Source organism: Polypterus senegalus, chromosome 11 (genome assembly GCF_016835505.1).
Source record: "Polypterus senegalus isolate Bchr_013 chromosome 11, ASM1683550v1, whole genome shotgun sequence".
NCBI classification, from domain to species: Eukaryota; Metazoa; Chordata; class Cladistia; order Polypteriformes; family Polypteridae; genus Polypterus; species Polypterus senegalus.
The window spans coordinates 72,365,792-72,379,816 of record NC_053164.1 but is presented as its reverse complement, the minus strand read 5'-3'; the positions used below and the strand labels follow the sequence as shown (position 1 = coordinate 72,379,816).

The following is a 14,025-nucleotide window of genomic DNA, read 5'->3' as shown; positions in this document are numbered from 1 at the left end:
GTAGACACAGAATATACATGAAATGTATGCATACCAAATAATGATATATTATTTACCCTATACAATTCCAGACACCTAACTCCCAGATAAACAGTCTTGAGCTCTGAGAATTTAGCATCTGACTTGACTTCAACTGCCTCGTTGGGGGATGAGTGACCAGGCTGCCTGTTGCCAGTGCTGATTAACACATTTGCAAAACAAAGACACTGTAGACAAGGTGCAAGGGAATTTAAGATGGCCCGGCATTATGATGTTTTTCATAGGCTTCAAGGATTCTATTGCTAAGGGTAATACTGTATATGTTTTTCTGATGTAGCAAGACATGTGAACTGTTTTCCTGGTACCTATGTGTAAAGCCTGCATAAGCCTAAATTGTTTTTAATCTTTATTTTCTAACATCAGTTACGTCTTTTACTGAGCTGATATGGTAGATGTCACCTTGGCACCCTTTTTTATGAACATTGGGGTGATAAACTGATTTAGGAACATTGCACTTAATAGAAAATACCATTATTACGCCTTTAATTTAAATGTTTCTTATTTTTCACATGATATGAAAAATGAACTTGTCCCTTTGGGAACCTCACCTTTTTTTGTCAATGGTTTACTTTCAATATTTTCAAGTTTTCATTTTTCTTCTCCACATTTTTCTTCTTGTCACAAAGAGATTATGGATTTTGTCAGCTCTTTTGCAATGTACAGTGGCATAGTGACTGTACCAGGGCAAAAAGGATTGCCCATCTACATATGAAATATTATAAATATAAATATGCTTAAAAGAAATTAATATAGCATGGAAGAATACTTAATGTAGCTTCCATACAACCAGTTACAATCCTAGCTTAGCCACTGTGTAGCATTTTCTTGTTTGTCCTGGGCTTTCTCCTGTGAGCTCTGAATTACTTTTGTATGTGAGTGTTGGTGTGTGAGTAAGTGACCAGCAATGTACTGGCATCCCATCAACGGTTGATTTGAGTCTTGCACCCAGCACCACCAGAGGAGTCTACCACTTCCCCAGTCTGCCCTATGTTGGACTATGCATTTTATTATCATGGATGAATTGATTGGTTAATATAGAAAGATCTGATTTTGAGGAAAGACCTGATTTATGAAGTTTAGTGGGAATTGCCCAGGTTTCTCAGATTTTAGTGTTCATGTATTAATATTTTGTTCATGTGATAAATTATGTTGCAATGAAGGGTGCTGTAGGTGTAATTTGGATATTTTCTGTGCATTATAGTTTATTCAATCCCATTATTCTTAAAACTTTTATGCTAAAACAAGACAGCAAAAGGTGAGTTCATTTGACATGTTACATGTAGTACAGTAGTGTACTGGCATGGCTTTTATTATGTACTGAACATTGAGTAGATTTTCTGAGTCACCTTTTATTTCAGTTATGATTATAACATAATTATAATTACTAGAGTAACAAAATTTTTATTTAATGGTAAAATATATTGCCCTGTATTTTATAGAACATTGTACTTGTTCAACATTGTAGTTTTATGTGTACTTTTGTTCTTTTGTAATTCTTAGTACTCAAAGAGACAAATGAAGCCACAGAGGAAGAATGGCAGTCAATCTCCGATTTGGCAACAGCATGTCGAAGTATCTTGGAAGCTCTTTCTAAAGAGGGTGAGGACATCACTTCATAATGTACATTTATTTGAAGGCAGATTATAAGCAAATACATTATGGGAGCATAATATGTCATATGTTAAAAAAGAAAATATAGCTTGTATATCACATTGGCAGCTGTTGTGAAGTTAAGTATATATCCAGATAAATAAATTGGTAAGTCCTGATTAGTAAATCAATTTTGGCATGCTAAATAGATTTTCCATCTTGTTTGTCAAATCAAATAGTATTATTTTGGCCGTCTTGGATCCTTGTTTCATCATTCTGCTCCAAGAACACTTTTAGCTTTGTAAGCCCTATTAAGATAAATAATGTTGCTCAGAACATACTGCATTATAACGTTGAAGTGTAACTCAACACTAGACATTTATTAAAGAGATTATCACCAAAGAAGAGAGATTGTTAAAGCAAGCTTTGTAATCTAATACTGAAAATCACCTGAGTTCTTTCTTTCCAGAGCGTAGAGGAGGGGATGCACCTATGTCTGCGACTGAATCTCAACTAGCATCTTCACAGGAGGACATGAAACTCAAGGACAACAAAGGAGGGTATGGCTTTCTACTGTACCAGCAACAACATTTCTTCTGTTAATTAGCTGCAGCTGTTTAAGAGTTTGTACATTTAGAACAAATTAAACATGACTCAATATACAGAAGGTATTTTCATAGAGAAACACATTTCTGGACTGCATTATTAAAAAGTGAAGCCAGGTTAATTCTAAAGACTAATTATACTAAGGAGACAGCAACAATGCAGAAAGACCTGGACTGTTTTCAAAACTGGGAAAATATTTAGACAATGCAGTTTAATGTAGGGAAGTGTAAAGTGCTACACGCAGGTGGACAATGCAGTCTTATAAGAAGTAGCCTCTGACAAGGATTTAATGGTTAATGTTGATGTCGCATTCACATCATATAGGCAATGCACTAAAGCAATTAAAAAGAAACATTAAATTTTAGGTTATATTGTAAAAAAATGTAAATTGTAAATAAAAAAAAACTTTAATGCATAGCGAGACTGCATTATACAGCTTGATGCATCTGAACTACACTACAAAAATGAGAATCAGCTTTAGAATAAGTGGAGAAGAGAGCATCTCCGGACTAAAGAATATTGCTGAGTTTGCTTTGGGAAATATGTGTTTCCCAGTGAGAAATTTTATGTGAATGCTTTTCAAGTTGGTTTCTCCCAGTGGGACAATTTGGAGAAACAGTCCTACCTTAGCAAAGTTGTGATAGAAGATTGACCTTTCATCTCATTCAGTCACACACAATAAAAAAATGAATAAGCAGGTTAGCCAAAAATAGATTGTTTGTGGTTGCATTTTTGAAGCGTTTTGATATGTGTATATTGAGTTTAGCTTACTGTTTATATTCATATAAAAAATAGAGATAATCCTTAATTACTTATCAAATTAACAGTAACATTGCATTTCCCCAAAAACAACTAACTGGAAATTCACATGAAGCAGAAAAGTAAGATATTATAAGAGGTGTTTCTAAAACTTTCTGTTGCATATAAATGCAGCATATATGTTACTCTGACAAGCTAATACAATTAAGCATTAATAGTCAAGTATGGGGAACTAATTCAGGTCTTCACAGAAGGCCTTGACAAAATTGATCCATCATAACTCCTTCAGTTAAATAGCAAATTGCATACTTGAGGATACCTGTACAAATTAAGGGATAGTGCCTTTAAGACTGTTGCTAAGAACAACTTTTTTTCATGCCAAGGGTTATGGGAATCATGAAGAATCATGCACTTGATGTAGCAGTGAGAGGTTTTAATAACTGTCTTGGAAAACCTTAGTCAGCAGCTAATCAAGTGAATTATATGTTAACATTTGTGAAACCTTTATATTCTTAACCTTTTTCCAGAAAGATCCAAATGATTATACATAAATTAGACATAAATTGTGATAGGGCATCTAAATCTGTGTCCTTTCCCATTGAAGTTCTATGTAATGTGGGAACCGACTAAATCATAAAGTAAATTCATAAGCTAAACTGGGCTTAAATTCCCCCAAAATCTTCATAATGGACAAAAAATGTAAAAGATTGGGTGTTGTAAGTCTTTTAATGATTAAAGGTTATATGGGACATTATTTGTAATGCAGGAAACTGCTATAGTGTCTAGTCATAAGGTTATATTGTGTTACAGGTTATGTCCTACTTACTACAAGTTGTTGCCAACTTTTATTAAAAAATAAATACATATTGAAATAAGTAGAGAAGTGTTAATTTCTTCGAGGTTCTTCTAAACTGTTGTTTCATACTTCAAGTGCACATCTAGTTCTTCAGATGATAAAATGAGATTTCTACTCTGTGAATACTTACATTGCTATTTTGGTTTGGTCTTGGTACTTTCAGAGATTCTCCAGCTCATCTGGAAGAGAAAGTTTGTCAGCTGGAGTCCATGCTCAAAAAATTGCAAGAGGACCTTCAAAAGGTACGGCCACTCCCAACGCAGACTCATACCCCTTCCCCTGACCCCCACAACGTGCTGCAAACACAATGACAGCTCCTTCCAAGCTGGCAAGTGACATCGACACCAGGCCTCTAAAACTAAAATGTTGGCAGCTGTTAAATGCAAACAAAGGGAGACACGTTAGATTCCATTTTCTTAAACCAAACATCTGCACAAGAAAAGAGGCTAGCAATTTGCAGTATGGCTGCAACTCGTCAAGAACAGCCTAGGAGCATGTGCAATTTGTGGCAAATTAGCTAAATGGAAATTGCAAGCATAAATATGGTATATATCCAGATAATGTAAATACAGAATATGAAAATTATTTATATTTGTATATAGTATTATGTGGATTATGACACATCAGATTCAAGCCATTAATTAAATGAAACTGAAGGAAGAACTAACTCCATTATTAAATGAACACAAATCTCCATTTTCTTGTTGGAGATTGGCTTTTTTGGACACTGTGCAATATGTGCCATTAAGTTAATGAATCTTGAATTTTCTGGAATTATAATATGCTAAACTACATAAAAACTTTCAACATCTTTGGGAACAACTGCCCTCCTGATGGCACCTCAGGATTGTGAACAACCTCCTCCTGACCCATCCTCCAGCCTGATGGCCATCTTTAGGAAAGAGCACCTGGAGGCTAAGGGTTCAGGACCCAAGATATGCCATTGACTTACTGCCCTATGACAATGTGAGCAAAGTGAATCCTTGTTAACTGTGAAGATAAAAGCCCTGTTCCGCCTTTAAGATGAAACCTTGTTTTAGTTATTGTGCCTACTGGGTAGATGACCTTGGGGGTAGAAATCATAACATGCAAGTAGTTAATTTTCCATTTACTCTCACTAGCTAAAATGCACATAACTAACACAATTAGTTAACTCTTCTATTTTCCAGAACTGTGAACAGTAAGTGTAAAGCAGAAATAAAAACATTTGACAAAATCTTCTTTAACAGTTAGCATGTAGCCTAATGACAGAGCAGTGTCTATGTTTTCAACATATCCATTGAATTGAAAGTGATTTTAGGTTGCCTGTGCAGATAGGAAAATCAAAAACAGCATTGATATTCTCAAAAAGAGAAAAAATAAGTGACATTTTTAACAGTTTATGCTGTACAAGTATGAAAATAAAGCTGTTATCGACACCAGCATGGTTGGTAAAGGGTGTCTCAATTAATAAGCTTACAGAAGAAACCTGTTAGTCTGACTAGTGAGAGTCAAAGAGCAGCCGTTCTGGCTCTGTTCTCTTTTGTTATTCACCAAGAACAATTTGCTGCACTGTTATTGTGTGAAACCCCTGACTCATACCCCCCCTTCCTACCCACACTCATTTCAAGCCCTTGTGCACTGAGCCTTGTCCAGACAACATAGCAACAACTGCTTGGAGTGTTTGGCAAATTAACATAGTGACCAGGTCTTACTTAATGAATGTAAATAAAAAATTATTATTCAATGAGACTTAATGAGAAATGGAAGAAATTATAAAATCTAAGAAAAAGTTAATAAATGTTATATTATTTTTAGTACAGAAATAATGTATCTAAATATGTTGAAATGTTAAACTTAGGTATACAGTATATATGTGTAGCCATAACATAAAATTCCCAAATTCCTGTAGCACTAAACAAAGAATATATACTGTATATATATATATATATATATATATATATATATATATATATATATATATATATATATATATATATGTATATATATGTATATATATATGTATGTATAATATGCATCTCCCTTTTTGCGTATTGAGCCAGTTTGATTATTGAACCATTCATTATATATACTGTATGTATGTGTATTTATAAATATATATAAAGTAAGTCAGTGAGACAAATACCCAATATAAGCCATAGTAGACCTTCAAATTGCACAATATTTAATTGTGTGGTTTAAGGATACATGGGCTTCTCTGTCCACCTTCCTCTTACCTTCACTATGCCTCTTCACCAACTTCATCGTTGTCTTCATATGTCAAACAACCCTGTTCTGCATAATATAGCAAGTGTGCTCCATATTTGCCACTTGCTAAGCTGCATTTCCTGGCCCTGTCATGAAACCACAGGACTCTTAGTTAACAACAGGACTCTTACTTAATTACTTCACTATTGATTTTTAAATAGTGAGGTTATAGGTTTGAGTGTAGCAAGGAGTTGACATGCAATGAGTATAGCACAACCCTGTTATGTTACGAATACATAAAACAAGTGTAATCTCATCCTGTGCGTTAGCATAAATGTAGGGACCATTCTTGGCCTTGAGGTAATTTTGGGTTTATGTGGTAGCATGTGATCTGGAATATTGTGCAATTAGCACACCTCCTGTATATAATGAGGAAAAAGTTAAAGGTTATTCCTATGCTGAATAAGAAGTTTATAAATGCCATATTTCTGCCGTTGAGCCTTCATCAAGGCTGATAGACTGAAATACTCTGTTTCTAACCTTCTTCTGTTCCAGCATAGAAATAACTTCTCTAACTCTCTTCCCCTCTCTCTTCCTCTCTCTTTATCTCTATCTCTATCTCCCTCTCTGTCTCTCTTCCTTTCTCTTCCTATATAACTGTGTGTGTTTGAATGTAATAAGGTGAAGGTAAATGTTATTAACCCTAAATAAGTAATTCAATTGGTAATGCATGTTGAAAATGAATAAAATATGTAAGACAAAAGAAATATAAAGTACATGGGAAAATAAAGGAAAAATACTAACAAATATACAATATGCCTGGAATTCATTTTAGTTATTGTTAACTGCTTTCTACCATTAAATGGCCTATTTGTAAAGAGGAAGCAAGATGGATATGTATATTGCATACTGCACAGCACATCAATCCTATGGTAAACTAAATTAATAGCAACAAGCTTTTCATCTGTCATACTTTAATAAGGTAAGCTCCCCTCCAGCATACTATACACCATATAAATTGTTAAACCTCGAGACCATCATTTAAAGCATCTCTTGAGAACACTATATCTACCTGTATACAGTATTGTTCAATGGGAATACATGCAAATATACTGTATACAAATACAAGCACATATAATGTATACAAATATATATTACTATACTGTATGTGGTAATTTATGTACACTTATAACATAAATGTTCACTTTATTACTATTTATAGCAAAGATCGTATCCATCTCATTCCAAAGGTGCTCTCATGGACTGGTATGTGGAAACTGTGCAAGCCAGTGGAGAAAACTGGTCACTGTTACATACATAGAGTGAGTCTGAAATGATGTGTTCTTTTGTATATTATCCTGGTGGTAGTATCTGAAAATGAGTGCACTGGCCAGAAAGGGCTGTGCATGGTCTGCAACAATGCTTAGGTACACTGTGGCAAAAGCTCAATTGGTATAATGTGTGCCAAGAAAGCATTCCTTTCCATTACACTACAATTACTAGCCTGTACCATTGTCAAAACACCTAATGGATCATGTATTTGTGTTGTTTAAAATAAATTCATAGCTTGACATTTACATAACAGAAATCATAGCTCATTAAAACACGTGACGTTTTTCCAGCCTTCAGCCAACAGTTCTGATGATCATATGCTGACTGCACTTTTATTTTTCCTGTTCATAGCTGACAGTAGTGGAACCTGGCATGGTCTTCCCACTGCCATAGCTCATTCACTTCAGGTTCTGATGTGCTTTGTGTTCAGTGGTGCCCTTCTGCACACCACTGTTTTAAATAAATGTTATTTTAGTATGTGTGACCTTTCTGTTAGCTTAAACAAGGTCTAGTCATTCTCCTCTGACCTTTGTGATTAACACACTTTTTTACCTCATCATTCTCAGTAAACTACAGATACTGCAGTGCTTAAAAACACAACACATCTGGAAACAAATAAGTTTTTTAGATCAAACATCTTACACTTTCTGATATTTGGTCAAATAAAAACTAAATCTCTTGACCAAGTCTGCATGCTTCATATATTGAGCAGAAGCCAAATGATGAACTGTTAGGAGCAGCAAGCTAATTGCACTAATGAGAAGGCATTCCTAATAAAGTGGCTATGTACAGTATATACCCTTCTCCAGCCTACCAGGAATCCCTTCCAAGTCATTGTATCTTTTGTGCAGAAAAATATTGCTGTGTACTATCAGACTGTGGACTTATTCCACCTACAGAGCTCAAGCCTAGCCAAATTACTGTTAGCATGATGTCCTGGCCAGGGAAGGCTATGATGTTTTTGACATATACTTCCTTGAATATATATATTCACATACATTAGACAGATAGATAGCTAGATGGGTGGCTTCCCAACATCATTCGACAAGGATAATGTGAATACAGCCAAAATGTATTAAACATTTCACTTTAGCTGAACTTGTATAGCTTTTCAAGACAATGCTACTGAAATTGATACCTCAGCCTTTCAGTTTTCAGAATTTAGTAGGTGGCCATTGTAGATCTGAGCATGGTGAAAAGAGAAATTCTTTTTAATGGGTTACGAGGACAGAAAAAAACAAGTATATACACCTCAAGCCCTCTCTGACACTATTACTTTTTTGCTAAAGGCATTCTGTTAGGCCATTTTGCTTTTAGTATAAATGGCCATTGAAGATCAAAGTGACAACTCTGTTATTTATGCCAGTGTCATTGAAAATGAGTCGTCTGGAAGATTAGTTTGCGTTTTCTTTTGTTTCCATTCTGTATTACCATCAATCTGTTTTATGACATAGTTGACTTCTGAGAGAAATGAATAATAATTCACTAACCACAGAATAACCTCCTAACAAACAATACAGACTGATGAAAGTTCTAAGAGAAGACAAGCAAAATTGCTTTTTGCTATAACTGTAAAGAAAATCAATTTTGAGAATTTTTAGAAAATGAAACATTGGCACATTCTGCTGTTACTATAATATGTTTTATGTTTCTCATAAATATAGCTCAATATATTACATATCAGTGATTATCAGTGTCATGTAAAATGTCACTGCATAGCACTTGCTAAAGGCATGTATTATTTTTGATCATTAAATCAAGGACTAATACTAGCTTATCCAATATACTTTTTCATATGAGTTAAATAATAATTATAACAAAAATATGGTATGTTATGCAGTTGGGTTTCCTATTATAGTTAATAATTAAATATGCATCAATACATTTATTAAAAAGTAGCATTTTATAGTAAAATTGCAGTAATTATATTGTGTTTTTGTAAAGGACCAAATTTAAGCATTTTGAAATTCAGAACATGGTAAACAGAAATGGAGCCGTTCTGGACAAGTTCTACCAGAAAGTCTTTTACCATGTAGATGGATAATAAGTTTACTCTTGTCTTTATGCCTTAAAGAAGGATACGCTGTGCTGTTGCTGTAGAACTGGTCACATAATGTTCTACTTGTTTAAGCTCTTATGTCTTGTTACTTTCCTGAAAAGTTTTATATTACTTAGATATGTATTTATCATTTAAAGGGTTTTCCCAGAAGAAACAAACCTGTCGACACATTTTAGCTCCTGTTTTTTCCATTACAGGATTTTGGGGAGCCAAATTTGCAAGAACCAGCTCTGGGTGGGATGCCTCACTTAAGCACATTGACTTAAACCAGGCCAATTCAAAGATACCAGCTATCATAACATGCATGTTTTTGGAAAATGTGAGAATAAAAAGAGCTCATGGAGAAAAATCCACATGGACATGGGGAAAATGTTCAAGGTTCACACAGTCTCCTGCAGCTGTAAGGCAGCAGCCCTGTGACATTAAGAAAGAGGACATTTTTTGGAAAGCATAACATTTAATTTAACACAAAAAATACATCCATCTATCAATTTTGTAATAAATCAGAAATCTTTATTTATCATGCATAAGAAAAAATGTTATATTTGTAGATGAAAGGTTTAGGAGAAGCTGCATAATTTTCTTTAGGATGTAGCAGGTGTCTTCATAAATAAAAGGTGATTGTCAGGCTGTATGTTAAAAAGTCACCATGTGTAGTGAATATTGAAGTATTAAGTATTATAAAGTATTTATAATAAAATTTAGTTATTTTTATTCACCTATAATTTAATACTGAAACCCTTGACTGACGTCCAAATGTGAACACCTGATAGGCTCCAACTGTAATGAACTAAGCGGGTTCTGAAATAAATCACAGGAAAAATAAGTATTGAAATAAGCTGCTCATAAAATAATCAGGCCAATCCACTGTTGTATTTCCATTTTACTAACCACAAGCCTTTTAGTGTGACAGAACAACGTTTATACTTTATAGTGTTTTGTGGATATATAGTCAGAATATATAAATGGCCAAGAATTAGATATGAATTTGAAGTGTGCTTGATATGAAAATCAGCAGATTCTGATATTGCTTTCTCCTACTACCACAACATAAACATGATTTTTTTAACTTATACAATTTTGTAAAAACAGTAAGCTTATAATTCACATTATTACATTTGTATGCTAAACCTTACAAAGGAATTAAATGGCAGCTTGTTTCTGAACAGAGTGAGTAGTAAAAAATGCAGTAAAAAAGAAAAGTCTCTTGTCTTACTTTAATAGTTAATCATGTCATTGGTGAAAATATTCATAATGGAAGATGATTTTTATACTCATTAGATTATATTTTATTAATATACACTTTATTGCAAATAGAAATATTTAATTAAAACACATTTCTATTATAAATCTTTTTTGTTGTTAAATAATCTGGTCAGTATATTGAGCCTTGAGTACAAACTATATAACTGTGCACACATTTCTTGTCTTTTGGTTCTGTGAACCTAATGATACCTCTCAATTTAGTTATTACTGAATTAAACTTGTTTCTCTGTGATATGAAATTACTTCAAAATAAAATAAAAGCTTACATAAAGCAGTTTACATACATTTTCAGGTCTTTGCGCCATGAAAGCAGTAAAATATAAGGGGATTATTTAAATGTAAAGTTGTCACAGTTCTCATAAAACAGTTAAATTTAAGGTAAAAATTGGGTAAACATTGATGTTAGACCAAATAACGGCTAAAACAAATATATCAGTTACCTGCCAACTTCTGAAACTCTTGGCTTTCTCCTGTAGCTACTATTTAAATAAGGAATGATTTTTTTTTACCTAATACTTTTATTTCAGTTATAATATACCTTATTAATAACTTTATAGGATTTACAATTACAATACAATGCTCAAAAATAATCCGAATCGTTAATTTGTGTTGCAACACAAATTATATATTTGATATGCTTAATTTATTCAACTTTGTTTATAAATTACTTTTAAAATGCCTACATTATAAGAAATCGTGTATTTAATTGACTGATTATAGACAGAATTATGTATTTTTTGCAATTAAAAAATGAAAAATGATTAATTTATACAATAAAATTATTACAGTATGTTTGAATGTTTCAATAGAAAAATGCCTAATTAGCTGCTACTTATTTTGATTTTACAAACTCATTCACTACATTAATTTTTTAATTTTTAAAATGAAGAAAGTCAAACAAGTTGGACAACCATCATTGTTTTAATCCATTTGATTTTCTAGATATTAACTGAAATTTCAAATAACCTGTAAAACATTACCTTCCTTGTTTTTCTCACACTGCTGCCTTCCTATGCCTCCATAGTACACATACAAAAATGATGATGTTATTCTGATTTTTGTCCAATGAAAGTGCACCACCTTGTGGAGTAACAGATGTTTATGGGAGAAAGGTTATGAGCCTTCTGAATGCATTTCCTAATTTTAAATACCAACTACAGCTGAGCAGAGCTGATGTTTGTTAACCCATGGCCATTTGAAGGTCCCTAAGACACAAGCACCCCAGCAATAACAATTTAGTAAAAATCAGTTTTGCCAGAATAAATAAGCACAGAAAAACTAAACTTAAGTGAAGCTTAAGTCACATCCAGGATTGACTATTACCAAGCATCCCATGCTACCTGAATAGACTTCAACTCTTAATCAATTAAACTGGTTCAGCAAATTAATGAAAGCAAATAATTGCTTTGTTAACATATTAGAGGACATTTTTTACTTCTCTACTCAGTTCATTTTTCTGAGTAGGGAATGCAGGAGAGGAATTTCAGATCATATATATATATATATATATATATATATATATAGATATATATTAGTGGAATGAGCCCCGGACACAGACAGGTAGACATATTGCAAAGCGCCTCCACACGTTTATTTACACTAATATTTACAAAGAACCAAAGTGCACACAACCCACTTCACACCAAAGTCCAGGCTTCACACTCTTGCCTTGCTTCTCTCTTCAGGCCGCCACTTTGCCTCCTCCCAGACCTTCCACCCGACTCAAGTCATCACATGAAGGGAGGCGGGCCCTTTTATAAGCACTCGGATGTGCTCCAGATGTGTTCCAGCAATCTCCCACTGACATGCCCCAGTGTGGCGGAAGTGCCAGCTGCATTCCCGGAAACACTTAGGCTTTCCCTGCTCGTCTTCCCCCCGGCACTTCCAGGTGTGGCAGAACTGCCGAGGTCCAAGGCATCCGGGCACCCCCTGGCAGTGACTATGGGCCCCTACACGGTTGAGCTTCAAGGCTCTTTACCCGTGGCCACCAAAGGCACCAGGGTGGTCGCCCACACATGGTCTGAGGGAGGTGTAAGCCCTCCTCCGGTCCTTTGAGGCATCCCGGCCGGGTCGCCCCCCAAAGTCATCCGTGACTATGTATATATATATCAAGGACACAAAGAAATGACTAACCTATGCTCCCTGCAACTCTGTGATGAATAAGTTCAGTAAACTGATGGGTGAAAGGAAAAAAACATCTCTGTCTATCTCTCTTTCCATCTGCTATAAAGCCCCTTATCTATCTATCTATCTATCTATATCTATCTATCTATCTATCTATCTATCTATCTATCTATCTATCTATCTATCTATATAAATCAATCAATCAATAAAGAAATTGGGCTTTTTATGAAGCCTTTTTCAAAAATCTCAAAATGCGTTTATGAGTATCCTATACAGTTGATGATTGTGCCAGTAATTGCAGTTTTCATCTTCTCATTCCACAATACCATTGAAGCCTATAATTGAATGCTACATAACTTAAACATTTCTAACTGAATGTTAGTTGTTTCACAATGAATCGCATGCTGAGCTTGTTTTGTTGCCTATTAGGCCATATTGTACTGTGTTATGTTTTGTAATTAGTATCGTTGTAATACAATTAAATTGATTGACTTAGGATTCTGAATTGCCTTATTTATTTTTCTTATCCTAAATGCACTATCATGGCTCTGGATATAAGGGTTATGGTCATTTTTCTGAAGGGATGCTACGGCTTCATCTTTGAAATCCTTTCTGGTTTCAGTCCATAAAAAGAAAAACACATAGGATGAGAACTTATTATTACACACATTACAATACTATACTACATTATAATTTATCCCCAGGGTTAATACAAGGATCTGTTTGTTCGGTTGGACACACATAGTATTTAGAAAGTGATAACTAAGAATGTAGGACTTCTTGTAGTCCATTAGGCTATCTTCTTACTGATCTGGGATTTCCTGCAATTTCTTCTGAGTTCACTGAGTACTGGCTATCGGTTTCAGCCTTGTCAGATGGTTTTTCGTTCCACACTTTTTATACCATTTTTTGACTATAGATGTTAGGTGTGGGAGTTTCTTTGTATTATAGCTCCACTCATTAAAGAAAACTGAACAACTGAGATCTTGATTAGTCATACCAGAAGACACTTGAAAACATCTGATGTAAGAATTAGTTCTGTTAATTGTGTTGGCTGCTTGGATAAAAAAAAGGTTCTCATATTGTGAAATGACACTGTATGCCAATTAAAGTCTGTTAGGTAGTATATGTAATTAAAAGTTTATTGAAAGGCTGCGAATAATGAAGTGCTTCTTGTATTGCTTCCTGTCCACGCCCCAGCCCTGCC

At 34.3% G+C, this 14,025-nt stretch overlaps 1 protein-coding gene across 6 annotated transcripts in view; it reads left to right on the top strand.

Annotated features, from left to right (window-relative positions):
• The window catches only part of zmp:0000001168 (signal-induced proliferation-associated 1-like protein 2), a 320,580-nt gene that overhangs the window by 303,001 nt on the left and 3,554 nt on the right, over positions 1 to 14,025 (top strand). For all 6 annotated transcript variants that reach the window (XM_039769037.1, XM_039769034.1, XM_039769032.1 and 3 more), the window contains 3 exons: positions 1,540 to 1,638; positions 2,099 to 2,189; positions 4,014 to 4,092. In XM_039769037.1, the coding sequence (XP_039624971.1) occupies positions 1,540 to 1,638; positions 2,099 to 2,189; positions 4,014 to 4,092 (269 nt within the window). The remainder of the gene's footprint in view (positions 1 to 1,539; positions 1,639 to 2,098; positions 2,190 to 4,013; positions 4,093 to 14,025) is intronic.